The sequence below is a fragment of the Tripterygium wilfordii genome, chromosome 4 (assembly GCF_013401445.1).
Source record: "Tripterygium wilfordii isolate XIE 37 chromosome 4, ASM1340144v1, whole genome shotgun sequence".
In the NCBI taxonomy this organism is placed as follows: domain Eukaryota; kingdom Viridiplantae; phylum Streptophyta; class Magnoliopsida; order Celastrales; family Celastraceae; genus Tripterygium; species Tripterygium wilfordii.
This window is the reverse complement of record NC_052235.1, coordinates 6,338,743-6,352,369: the sequence shown is the minus strand read 5'-3', so window position 1 is coordinate 6,352,369 and position 13,627 is coordinate 6,338,743. Positions and strand designations below refer to the sequence as shown.

The 13,627-nt window shown below is 34.9% G+C and overlaps 1 protein-coding gene and 2 pseudogenes across 1 annotated transcript; 1 reads left to right on the top strand and 2 right to left on the bottom strand.

The window, feature by feature from the left end:
- Positions 1-439: 439 nt before the first annotated feature.
- Positions 440-2,294, bottom strand: LOC119996154 (eukaryotic initiation factor 4A-8-like). The gene is made up of 5 exons (XM_038842688.1): positions 1,987-2,294; positions 1,738-1,792; positions 1,506-1,615; positions 815-1,248; positions 440-687 (listed from the first exon to the last, which is right to left on the bottom strand). The coding sequence occupies exons 2-5, from the start codon at positions 1,788-1,790 to the stop codon at positions 583-585; spliced, it is 702 nt and encodes a 233-aa protein (XP_038698616.1). The 5' UTR covers positions 1,791-1,792; positions 1,987-2,294; the 3' UTR covers positions 440-582.
- Positions 2,295-4,313: 2,019 nt separating this feature from the next.
- On the top strand, positions 4,314-7,678 carry LOC119997758 (annotated as a pseudogene).
- A 962-nt stretch (positions 7,679-8,640) lies between these two features.
- LOC119996860 lies at positions 8,641-12,066 on the bottom strand (annotated as a pseudogene).
- Between the last annotated feature and the right edge of the window lie 1,561 nt (positions 12,067-13,627).

The window sequence follows — 13,627 nt, the reverse complement described above, 5'->3', positions numbered from 1 at the left end:
CAATAAGCTCGCCACGAAGCACGGGTACATTCCTAGTATTTATTATTCAAAGAAAATTTTGCGAAATTCAAAATCATAATCATCAATGTGCCACCGACTATGGGCCAATTCAAAATTGTCTCATTCGACTCGTGCCAATAACCATTTAGACAACTTCTAGGACAAAATTCGAACTTGGAGAGAAGCAAACCGAATTGGAAATGGATATTTGGATCTTTTTGGCAAAGCCTCAGTCTGTAATATATGCTTCATGTTCACAATCAAATTGTGATTATGAAGTGGTCAAAGGCCGCCCTTTTAATTCATGGACCCCCAACTCTTCTTTGCCTATTTACCTTTAGAACAGTAAATCATAGGAATGAGTCATTTACCTTGCGATTGGGTTTGAGAGAATTTAGACAGTGCCTCATTTCCCTCCAACTTTTGCAACAAGAGGAGATCAATCAAGTCACACAAATCACAAAATAAATAAAATCTTTATTCGTTCAGAGTCTCTAAACCAGAAAACAAAAACACCATGCTTTAAGGAGGAGAGGAAAAAAACCAACAGCATTTGATAAGAAATGCCTTCAAATGAGCTCTTCACTGGAGATGATCATCAACAAACAAATGAGCCTCGGGTGTCATTCTTGCAGAGAACAAACCAACCGAAATATCTGACGGTAGCATCCTGTAAATGTCGACAACCTGACGAGAGCACCATGAGTGATGCAGGAAACAAAAGGGGGATTAACACACAAAAAAAAAAAAACAATCAAAAAAAAGTAATAAAAAACTAACCGAGACTGGTTGAAATAATAATACAAAGACAAACCTGATCCTCGTAACCTGTTGTTAAAAGCCTTTCACTAGCCTCATCCAACAAAAACATTTTGATATAATCAGGGCGAAGGTACTTCCTACGCATCATGTCTAACACACGACCAGGAGTACCAACAACAACATGGACACCGGCTTGAAGAATGCATTGATCCTTCCTAACACTTGTACCACCAACGCAAGCACGAACCTTAACAACGGGAAAATATTTTTCTTCCCGCATTACTTCTTCAATCTGTCGTGCGACTTCTCTGGTGTGTGCCAAAACCAAGACTTGGCATTGAACCAAACCATAATCAAGAATCCGCAAAATGCCCAAGCATAAAGTTGCAGTTTTCTCGGTTCCAGACTGGCCCCGCTGAATATCATAAAGACTGTCGCAGAATGAAGCAATTTCTCTTTGCTGGGATTTAGAAGCTAGCTCATGAACTTCAAAGATAATTAAGATTAAAATGATTATCATATCTTGTTAAGAATACAAAAGAACAAGAATTTTGAGATAGCAAAGTCGAACGTTAACATAAAAGCAAAATTCTTAGATAAGGATCTTCATAATGACCACATGCTTTGCTTAAACATAACATATCTAATCTTAGCATACTAATGAAGGCATCAAATTCAGCATTTAGGCACAACTAGGGGATAATATTAGAGAACACAGTGAAGGGAAGACATTCTATACATACCCCTATCACCCAAGGTGTCCCTTAAAAGCTCCATGATGTCAAAATAGTTCACATTATTAGATTTGACCACATCATTAGAGGTGATGAAATCTTGTCCATCACATGCGAGACTGCGGTAAAAGATTTTTCCAAATCATGATCAGTTCACGTCAAATAAGTGAAAAAGGCCAAACAGAAGTGGATGAACTATAGAGGGGGAGGGTGGCAGTAAAAAAAAAAACAAGAAACTCACGGTTCCTTCATTCTGCTATCAAATTGTGATCCATCCTTTGCCAATCCTGCCATGACTGACATTGAAAAAGCACGGATCAGTTGAACTGTGATAAATTGGCGCGATAAGAAAAGACACATCCATTATTTCAATATTTTGTAAGTCACAATAGAAACCAAGTTCAGAAATCATAACTCAAAAGCCTATGTTAGTTCACTTGTTCTTCCCAAAACCCTAAATCAAAAATTAAGCAGAGATAAATTGACTTACCCGTTACCAATTTGGAGGCAGTGAGGCACGACAAGATGAGAGATCAAGATGAGAGATCAGAGAGACAAAGACTAGGCAGAGATGATAGACTCGTGTCGTGGAGGCTGGAGCTAGGTATAGATCGTGAGCGTCCCGTTTGAGAAGTTGCAGGCGTGTAGCGACCGAGCGAGGCAGAGATGAGAGGCAGAGGTCGCGTTCCTGGTCGAAAGTCGAAACTCGGAAGTTGGAAAGGTAAGGTGAACGACGAGAGGCAGAGGCAGAGGACAGAGGTCGTACTCGAGTTGTGGGTATTAGGTATTTAGGTTGGCTAAGTGGTAAACTGGTAATTTGAAGAATAAGTTAATAAGAATAATATTATGTTAGAAGTTATAACCCTAAAATTAATTAATCAATGGTTTAGATTATAGGAGGTGAATAATCTAATGGTCGTAATTAAATAAAACTAATAATAAAAATAATATTAATATATATCGATAATCAGGAAATTTATCGATTTTTAATTTTATTTCTTGTTATCGTTACTGTTACCAATGTAGCTATAAATTTACCACGCCGAAGTATTGGTAATGATATATCAGTCTTCTGTGATTTTCGATAATCATTATGTCGATAACGATATGCCAATGGATAATTTACAATACCAATAACAACTCTATGTGAAACTATGAATTGTGAAATACGGTAATGCTAAACATATATATACATATATATATATATATATTATACCTAAACATACATAACACGTCACATGAACACATGACAAGACAATTTCAAATATAATTAAAAATGAGAAAAAAATAGGTATTTACTTTTCTCTCACATCTTTTTACTTTTGTTTTGCTTAGCCGAAACTTTAAAATATTGTACATCTTAAAATACGTATTATATTCTCAAAAACATTATATATTCGAAATCAACATGTAAAACTCTTTACAACAAGATTCATTATCGATATGTTTTGTCTAGTGATTCTTAAGTACATTGTTCTCATAAACAATTTAATAAGATATGGAACAATTAAAATACGATTATTTATTACATTGTTTCAGCTTCTGATTATATTGTTTAAACATTTTATTACATTATTTCAATCTCTTATTACATTGTTCTTTCTTAATTACACTATTTTCGTGAATTGTGTAGTAAAATCTTGAACAATTAAAACACAAATTCAGGCTCTTATTACATTGTTTAAAACATGAATTTAGGCTTCTACTACATTGTTTATAACAATTTCATAGACAACCCTCCATAATCAGATAAAAAAAACACATAAAATACCATAGGATTTAGGCAAGGCTAAATCATTATTGCACAATGATTAGGCAAATGTTTATCTGTTGCTTTATCTCATGTAATTCTACTAGTACCAAAGCGTAATCCTTTTTTGGCATATGACATTTTTCTTGGGTATTTTGTTGAACTGATACAATAGTGATACTTTAAACAGAAGATCCAATTTAGTGTTCAATTTATATATTTTCCTCATAAAATGATAATACAAATGTTGAAATGCAAATTTGATTGCATTACATGTCTTTATGATTCAATGATATCATTTTAGTGGATTTTTTGTGTTAGTGATACTAGAGTGATGCATCTTTGCACCTGTAAATGTTTTCCAGAAATAGCAAGAGACGTAACCAAGAAAAGAAAATCAAGAAATAAAAAGTAATTAGGAAGATAAAGTATGCATACTGATTCAATTGTTTCATTTTAACGTATTTTTGGTATTGCTGATATTATAGTGATACATCTCTGCAACTGTAAATATTTTTTCAGAATGGGCAAGAAAGGTACAAACCTGACATAGCAAGGAAGGAGAGAAGAGAGAACGAAGCGCAACCCAAATTAAGTAATAAAGCATAGTCCAGATATGTAAAAAACGGAGACAAGAACAACTCAATGTAGTCCAGATCTAGAAACAAAGAAGAAGGCGATGAAGAGAGGAGAAGCTCGGCCAAAAACGGAGAAGAAGACAACGAAGAACAATTCATATCGAGAACCAAAAGAAGAAGAAGGAGGAGGATGAGGAGGAGGAGGAGGAGAGAAAGAAGGAGATAAACTTTTAGTAGAGAAGAAGAAGAAGGGTATTATAGGTATAAATCAAGAAATATTTTAAGTTAGATGATCAAATTATCCTTAAATTGCATTTTTTTACAATTTTAAAAAGACTTATGACCTTTTTACAATTAAGTTGTCTAAAGTGTTCTTAGTGTCAATTGTCCGAACTTATAACTTAGCAGCCCGGCCCAGTAAATAACTCTTATAGAGTGCTTGATCAGTCCGGGTCGGGTAATTTAGCGTAGTTCATAGGAAAACGGGTCACGGCTAACAGAAGGGAGCTCATGATTCTTTTTTTTCTCTACCAGTGCCAACCACAAATGACACTCATGGAATCTAAATCCTCTACAAATCTCTGTTTGTATGGAGAAGAAGAGGACAAGGGACTGGAAAAAATATGGCAAGGCCAAGCAACAATCGAAACGACACGTTTCTTAGCCACTCTGGTTCTGTGGTTTGTGTCAGTTTGGTTCGAGATACTGTTCAATAATCGCAGGGAGTTGCTTAGCATCGTTGCTGGTGTTTTCTTTTATCAAACGGCTAATTGGGTCATTCGATTTTTCTTCTCTCGTGATCCTCTCTTTGTTATCACCTCTGTTTCACTGCTCCACTGCTCCACTCCACCATTACCTCCGCTTCAGGTGAGTACTCATTTTACATTTCTTTTAGATTTTTGTTACTTTCTTACCGAATTGTTCTTATTTGGTTTTCTTAAGACCGTTTTGGATCATTTTGTGTTTTCTTTTTCTAAATATGCACTTCGTGATTTCTCTGGTTTCTTGGTTGGTTGTGTTTCTTGGTTAATTCCATAGAAGACTCAGAAGGATGAAACTGATGATGGAATTTTGATGTTTCGAAAAAGATGGAACTAGTGGTGTAAACTTTTGTTCAATTGGAAGGAAAGGGAGTGAATGTAGTGTGGGTGTTCTAATGACTTTGTCTTGGTGTGGTGGTTTTATGTGAAGGAGCTTCTCCATGATAGATCGGGATTTTTTCATTGTAACTATAATTACTGTGATTTTTTTTTTATCTAAAATTCATATTGGGAACTAAGTTCATAGCTGAATGAAGTTGGCGTTTACTGGTTGTAGATGGTTATTAGTTACCCTAGTTTGGTTGATGTTGGTTCTTGAAGTTGTGACTAAAAGTTCAAGCCTTCTATCTTCACATAAAAAAAATGAAGCAGATAGGGAAAGGATTAAAAAGTTTCCTATATGTTAGAATTTATATCCTTCATGTTATTAAGTTATTCTATTCAAATATTTTTTGGGAATCTTGAATTTAGGAATGGAATGGAATGAGAGATAAATCATTAAGAAGGGATGGTGCTTTCATGTATTAATTGGTTGAGGGCGGAGAAGGCACTTTGCTTAATGTTTTGTCTGATATGGTTATTCCATACTCTTATTTCATCCACATTCTCTGTGCTATTATTATAATAGTAAGTTTCATGAAGTTGAAATATGAAAACGCCTATGAAATGTGATGAAACTGGGTTTTACATACAAATGGACCATCTTCGTGCCAGATGTGAAGAAATCTAGTTTGCACAATCTGCAGATGTCAAACGGACTCAAATAGTCTTGGTGGGCAAGCATATAAATGATAGCATTGTCAAACTCAGTTACATCTTAAACAGTGTGTGGTTGTCTTTTGTTCTATACAAACCATGTCTCCTATTGGGTGGAAAAATGGAAGAACAGTAAAACATATAATTTTACATGGAAGCCCTGGGTTTCAGGGAGAAAAAAAAAATATGATATGCCCTACCTTATTTTGGAAGAAAAATGCATAGGAGAAAAGTAATTGAGAAATTTTTATCATACCATATGTAAAGAGAATTGTTAATGAATTAGGGAATAAACTGGTAAAAGAGCAATATTTCCTTTTTTCTATCTTTTCCTCTTTTCTTTTAGAATGGAAAAAAGAATCTGGTTCTGGATGGAAAGTTTTCCTTGCCATCTTTTCCTGCATCTCGACTTTCCACCCTAAGCACAACTGGAAAATGCAGTTCACTGAGAATTTTTAATTGTCAATTTTTATATAAAGAACTTATATGAATAGTTAGCTTCATTTTGCACTTGCTAAACAAGTTTAGCGTGTCTATTAAAATCCTGTTTGTTTAGTTCTTATGTGCAGTGATTGGCTGAGCTCACCCGACAATTTCTCAGATGATTAAGTTGGTTTTGCTTTCAGGGGAATTTAATAGTCACAACTACACTGTTGCTTTTTCTTGTCCGTAAACAATGTCTAACTCATGTCTGCTTTCTGCAGTGATTTTTGTCTTGCTCAATCAGTACGTAGAAATAGGCCCAAACACAATGTTCGAGCACTCAGAATTATTTGGAGGAACTTGGCTTTGGGCATACCCTGCTTTGTGCTTTTCATGTGGTTACTTTGCGTATGATCATTTAGATATGCTGCGATACCAATTATATAATGGTTTGATCCCTGCCATCCTGGTGCATCATCTGATACTCCTCGTTGGCTTCACTCTTGCTCTATATCGAAATGTCACAATCAACTACCTTATTCTGACTCTCGTTTGCGAGGTATTGTCTAGCATCTTCAAAGTTTATTCCAGAATCATGTATTATAGAAATAAATACATGTTTTTATTCATAGTTTACTCTATTGATCTGTGTTTTTATCCTGGTGCATCATCCTGATGCCTGTTCAATGGAAGTCCAAGTTCAAGTAGGAAAGAAAAAGTCATGTATACCCATAGGTTTGATGATGGTAGACGGGGATGGGAACAGAATGGCGCAGAATTATTGTTCCCTCATCTTATTCTTTTCTGTTATGGCCTACGGGCACAGTTTCTCTCAAGAGTCATTTGCATTCGTTTTAGCTATTTTACTGTGGGCGGCATAGTCATAAGCCTGACATTTCTGTGCTGGGAGCTTGATAACAATGCCGGCCTTTTTTGAATTATATTCTCACTCCACCATGCACAAGAAGATTGAAATGAGTATATATTCAAAACGTAACTTCAATATTCTATGATTTGCTTGATTATGAATGTCAAGTAACTATATTATATCGAAGGCGGTGAAACTTCTCTTGATGTTGCAGCTGCATTCTATCTTTGTGCACGTGAGAAAAGTGCGACGGATGGCTGGTGTCCGTGATGCTAAGAGCAAAATTGTAATGAGTGAATGGGTTCTCAATTGGATCACCTTCCTTTTCGCAAGGCTCCTGGTTCATGTTCTCATCACCATCAAGTTAATCGTAGATGCTCCCAAGTTTGGCAAGGGAGTGGTGTTGCCACTTGCTTTGGTTGGCATGTTTGGTATGAACTTGCTTAATGCTTTTCTAGGCATTGATTTGTTTAATGCGTTCGCAAGAGAGAGAAGTTTCCAGCAAAATAATCAACACAGTGAATAGCAAAAGGAAGGCCGGTATGGGCTTGAGAAATTGTTATAACTTATTCTTTCACTTTATTATCGTTTTTTTATTTGGCTTTCTTTATTACTTTTTTTCCAATGTTTCAATTATCAAAATTGTATTATAAAGCTAGAAAATGACAATGTTATTTTTTGTAAATTGGTTATCTCAGACGCAACACATGGATAGGTAGAGGCCATCCAACAGGGCTGAAACATTGCTCGGATACCATGTTGAAATTTTCAATCCAAATACATTGAAGATATTATCCGCTCATGACCAAGTATCGGTACAAATTTATTTTTCATTAACTGTTGCAAATTAATGTGAAAGGAGTTGAGGTTCATATGATAAACCTCAACTCCTTTCATTTATCAAAAGCATTATTGTACCATGTATTTTGTTAATTTCGTATATGAAATAATTATGGTATGCCTACGTACTTTCTTAAAGGGCCTCAAAATATTCAATAATCTTAGGTACGATCATATAATAATATGGTATCCCATACTTAATAATATTTTGAGATTCTCCTGATACCAATTCATGAGTAGTTATCGCATAAATTATCATCATTTTATCGGTCTTGATACACCACATTAACATATAACATAGCATAACAAGACTACTGGATATTTTCTTCATTGTATGCAAAAATACCCGCCAATCTAGAATTTCACAATTATATTATAAAGGTAGAAAATGATGAACTATTTGTAAATTGGTTACCTTAGATCCAACTAGTAGATAGGCAGAGATCATCCAACTTAATAGAGACGTTGTTCCGATACCATGCTGAAATTCTCAGTCCAAATACATTTATTATCCGCTCAGGGTCACGTGTCGGTACAAATTTATTTTTCATTAGCCGTTGCAAATTAATTTGAGGCATAGAAAATGCATCTATAATGTGAAAAGAGTTGAGGTTTACTTACAAATAATTTGACTGGACTATGTTAGATCGATGTGAGAATTTTTTTTAGTCTTGACATTCTTTTCTTTTCTTTTATAAAATTTTTAGGGTTTGGTTAATTAATTTTGGAGTCTCTCATTGTGTGAGTTATTTCCTTGTTTGACTTGAAGTTGGTTGAGTCTCATATACTTAGCTTCATTATTGTATAAGCAAGAGTATTTTTTCTAACATGCAACACAAAATTAATATTCCTCAACAATGTATTGGCAAAAAAAGCTCTTAAATTCAAGTCAAGCTAAAGAGATAACTATAGGACTTCTTACAGCATGGTTGTGCTCCTTATTAATCCAAGTATAAGACCCAAAGCTATAATTGTCTTTAAGATAATTCTTAGCTTTTCTAGTTGGAGTCACTGTAATATTGAAATTTTGCTTCTGGCCCACATGATCAAAGGATAGAGTTTTGGGACTGATGTTCACCTTTAAGCCAATTGGTGGTTTAATACTAACAACATAGTCAATATTTGAATTTCCTACATTGGTGACAGTCCTCCCAATAATTACCATGCCTCGTATTTTTGGGAGTGCCAATGATGGATAGTTGAGATTGTATGGTGGCGTTATTTCTTCTGGACACTTAAACTTTGTATCAAATGATCTGATTTTGTCAATATTTTCTAGGTCACCATTGCATAGGTAGATAAGGTAGTCTGTGTAGGAAGCATCATATACTAAGCCAGGATCTGATGCTTTTGTTGGGTTGAGGTGACCAGACCCAAATGCTAGGGGATTTGCAATTTTACCATCATAATCAGTTATTAATGAATCCATGTTGTTTCTTGTTGAGGCTTCATGATGAAATATATATATATATATATACATAAGATTTGTAGATATATACATTGAAATTGTTAGGATATGGAAACAATTCCTAATTAATTACCTGTAGTAATTAGAGCAGATCTTATAGCTGCATTACTCCAGCTTGGATGAATGGCTTTAATAAGGACGTGAGGAGCAGCCATAGAAGTCCCAGAACGAATATTATACTCGGCCTTTCGAGAATCATGTGGTTCCTTTGTTGGAGATGATGTCTCACTCCATGCTCCCAATATATTCAAACCCGGAGCTACGATATCAGGCTATAAAAAGAAGCAAACTTTTTCAAAAGATAAAAAATATACCAAAAAAAAACACAGAGAGAAATATATCAATTGTTAGACGACAATTCTATGCGATGGTCTCTAACTTTATCAGCAAATTATTACCTTAAGAATATAAGGATCATTGGCGCTTGGACCCCTACTTGAGAAGCTACACACTAATGGTGCTGGTTTGTCGTTAAAAATACTAGTCGTTCCATCTCCAATAGTTGCCATGAGATTCTCAGCAGAATCAATGTAGTTTGAGACATTCGTTGAATCAGAAGCTGTTAATGTAGTGGCTGGAAGAACATGATTGTCAACTACTACTTCATTACCCAGTTCTTCATTATTTTGAAGAACCATACCAACACCCCCTGCCCTTTTCACCTCAACACCTTTTTCCGTTTTTCTTCCTTGGCCACTATGACATAACACTATATGACCTTTAACCTTTTCGGGTGAGAGGGAACCATGGTTGCAGCATCTTCAACCCAAATTAAAATGGTGAGTCCAATTATATTGGTGTTCAATTAAGGAAAAATAAACATAATATAGACTAATAAATGATGAAAATATATAAAATTTACCCTTTTACAACATCTTTAACATCAGGATTTTCAACATCTATTGCACGTACTAATTTGTGCATATTCTTTAACTCAAACGAAGTCGTTGTTTGCCCCTAAAATTCGAATCATTGAACAAAGCAATGTAGTGAAAACAAAAGAGACAATCATGCAATAGAAGTCGACTAGTAACTGAAAGGAAAAATGGTCAAATAAAAAGGACTTCACATTATGAAGAAATACGAGAAAAAATCTGTTCTTAATATATACATTGCAACAAATAACTCTAATCTCACCACAAATTGCATGCCCTTATTTAGCACAAGAGGCCTAAAGAACTTGCGATCAATACTACTTGCTCCAACGGTGATGACCCAAGGTGCCACACATTCGATACCGTGCTCAATTTTGGACCACCATTACCAGCAGAACAAACCACCACAATATCATTTTTTACGGCGTGAAGTGCACCAATGGCAATACCATCACGATCATATTGGTCTGATGTAAATCCTGCTAAAGAAATACTTAAAACATGAACACCATCTGCAATGGCTTCGTCGATGGCAGCTAGAATGTCAGCCGTAAGACATCTAGGTGAGTCGATCTTTGATTTTTTGGGTTTAACCCAGCACACTTTATATATTGCAAGGCGGGCATTTGGTGCACCACCAGAGGTAGTACCGTGTGCAAATCCACCTAAGGCAGCTGCACCACTAAAGCGTCGCCCTGCTACTATTGAGGCTATATGGCTTCCATGACCATTCACATCACGTGCTGATTTGCTATCTTCAGAGGCATTTAGTGAACCGAAGTGTATCTCAAAGTTTTTAAGATAGTATTTGGCTCCAATAATTTTTCTGTAAACATGTCCAAACCATACATGTTATACATATTTATATCAATCTTTAGGTTTCATTTATAATCTGGTTTTTGAGAAATCAATGTTCTTGTTTGAATTCGCACATTTAACAAGTTTATGAACATAGTCATCCATGCTTTAATAAGTGAGTTTGTCAACAAGCTCTTAAAAACCTCAATATCATCGCATCTGCTCGAGTGGGCAAGCTACTGAGTAAAAGTGGGCAATGCTCTAATCACACATCGTCCCGGCCGAGAAGATTTGAAGTTCAAAATATAACAAGTTCAAATCTCCTAATCTATTGAATGCCTTCTATAAAGATGAATGATCACAATCATTAAAAGATAAGTAATATATCACCTAGAACAATGCGAAGAGTTGAAATCCACTCCATCCATGCAGCTACCCTTCCATGATTTTGGAATGGGATCCATCATCTCTTCATTAAAACTCTTGGATTCTGACCATATACCTAATCATCAAAACTACCTTAAATAAAATTTGATAGCATTACTTAACAAATATTATCTTCATTGATATGAATATAAGAAGGCAGGCGATTAGTATGGATTATACGAAGAAACAAACAAAGGACGCAAAATACACAAAAGAATAATGCTTGAGATCTACAAATATAGAACAACAATAGGTAATGCCAGTATCGATGACCCCGACAATGACATCCATTCCATATTTAGCACTTAAGAGCATGTTTTTTCCAATGTTAAATTGATCCCCACCATGTATCGTCTGCGCATCTTCTTCTAATCCATCTAAACCCAAGAATTTCCATGACCTTGTGGTCTGTAAAGAATTTCTTGGATGGCTTTCGAATACGGATACCACTTCTTTAAGTTCTGTAATACAACAATGGTTTTTTTTTTAATTATAGTTAGATTGATCAGAAAGACTTAAACTCAAAACTCACATGTCGTTATTTTGTACCAGAAAGTTGGAAAGCTTCACTTGGGGTAAGCACTGCAGCGAAGCCATTGATGCTATTCTTGTAGCTATAAATAAGAGAAGTTCTTGCTTCTTCTTCAGTCTCTTTCACTGATAATAGATATGAGTGATGCATCTCTTCTATTTCGTGCAACGTTTTGTCTCCTTTGTGTCCTCCGAAGTATACTATATACACCTATTTTGATTGTCACAAAACATATGTCAGTATATTATAAGGAAGGAACACGTGAAGGAAACAAAAAAAAAAGATGAAAACCTGCTTCTTTGAGGAGAAGACTAAGAAAGGAATGAGAAAGAGAGAGCAAATGAATATGCAGTACTTCATAGCCAATAATAATGTAATTACAAATTAATTCCAACCTTGTAGGTATTAGTATTTATACGATCTCGGCGATGAATTCTAATTAATTCTTTAACCTTTTTTAGTCATAATGTTTTTTTTGTTTCTATTGGTTAATAAAAATGAAAAAATTGTGGGAGGGTAATTTAATTAGAGGTATAAAAGAAAAAAAAAAAAAGAATCTAGGCCAGCACCTATTGTATACAAATATCGATTATTATGATGGTATACCAACAAAAGTGAAATGAATACAATAAATAGTAAATGTTAAATCTGATTATTTTTTAATAACATAAGCCAAATTCACCAGCCCTAAAACTTAAATGTAGGCCAAATTTTTTTATTGAAAAGAAAGAGATATGTTAAATAACTCGTGCGGATCACATCGCAAGCTAACATTGGCGTTTCTTTGTCACTCATCGTGACGTTGGAAACTAGGAATAAGCTGGCGAGTATATTTGTTATGTAAACAAGGAATTGTAGTTTGTTTCGTTATGGTTTTTTAAACTCACCGGAGAGTTGGAGGATATTTAAAGATTTTTGTATTATTTTATTTATCAAAACCGTCAAAAAAATCGATGAGATTTTTAGTGGAAGGCGACATTGCCTACATAGAAGAATACAAAAAATAGGTTCACAATAAATGCACACCCTAACCAAACTGTCAAGAGCTGCAAACTGTTAAGAATTACCTGGTAACCTGGTACTTGAATCCGGTAGCCTATTGGCCTTAAACCAAGTAACCCTTAACAAAGTTATCGGTCGAGTTTTGCTTCTCTTAAAAAAAAATTCGGTGGGCCCAACCCATATCGATAACCCGATGCCCGACTTGATGTACACCCTCAGAATTGATCGTACGTGGGTGAGTTCTAGGGATATTCGCGGTCGTATTTGATGATATTGAGTGCGAAATCGACATAGTTTATATTCCCAGCTGTGAGAAAAGTTCGAGGTTCAAATTCAAAAGTTTATATTTAACCATAATTTAAACGACATTTTCCATCGAAACTTCACAAATGGCTAGAGTTCTTCCTTCTCTTTTTCTTCTCTCTTTTTCCCTCTAGATCCTTCTTTGGTGTGGACCGTCCACTTCCACATCTTCTTTTGTATAATCAGATCATATAATTAATATTTTAAAGTATATATATAATTGATCCGTTCAGTTAACCGAATTATGTTTTTAACATTTTCAAAAATTGACCATTAAAAAAAAAATAAAAACCGGACGGAATTCGCTAAAAAATTGAAAAAACCAAACAATGGTTGGATCGGACTGATCAATTTTTACGGTTATTTTGAACACCCTTAAATTGTTTTCAAGTTTGATAAAAATAACCCTACCACTACAAATCTAATGTTTGATGAACACCCTTAAATTGTTTTCAAAAATTTGATAAAAATA

Excerpts from the sequence above, each read along its gene's own strand:
- LOC119996154 (XM_038842688.1), bottom strand. The coding sequence starts at position 1,790 with ATGGCAGGATTGGCAAAGGATGGATCACAATTTGATAGCAGAATGAAG. Across the intron at positions 1,616-1,737 it reads GATAGCAGAATGAAGGAACC|TCTCGCATGTGATGGACAAG; the intron begins GTGAGTTTCTTG and ends CTTTTACCGCAG. Across the intron at positions 1,249-1,505 it reads GGACACCTTGGGTGATAGGG|TTCATGAGCTAGCTTCTAAA; the intron begins GTATGTATAGAA and ends TTATCTTTGAAG.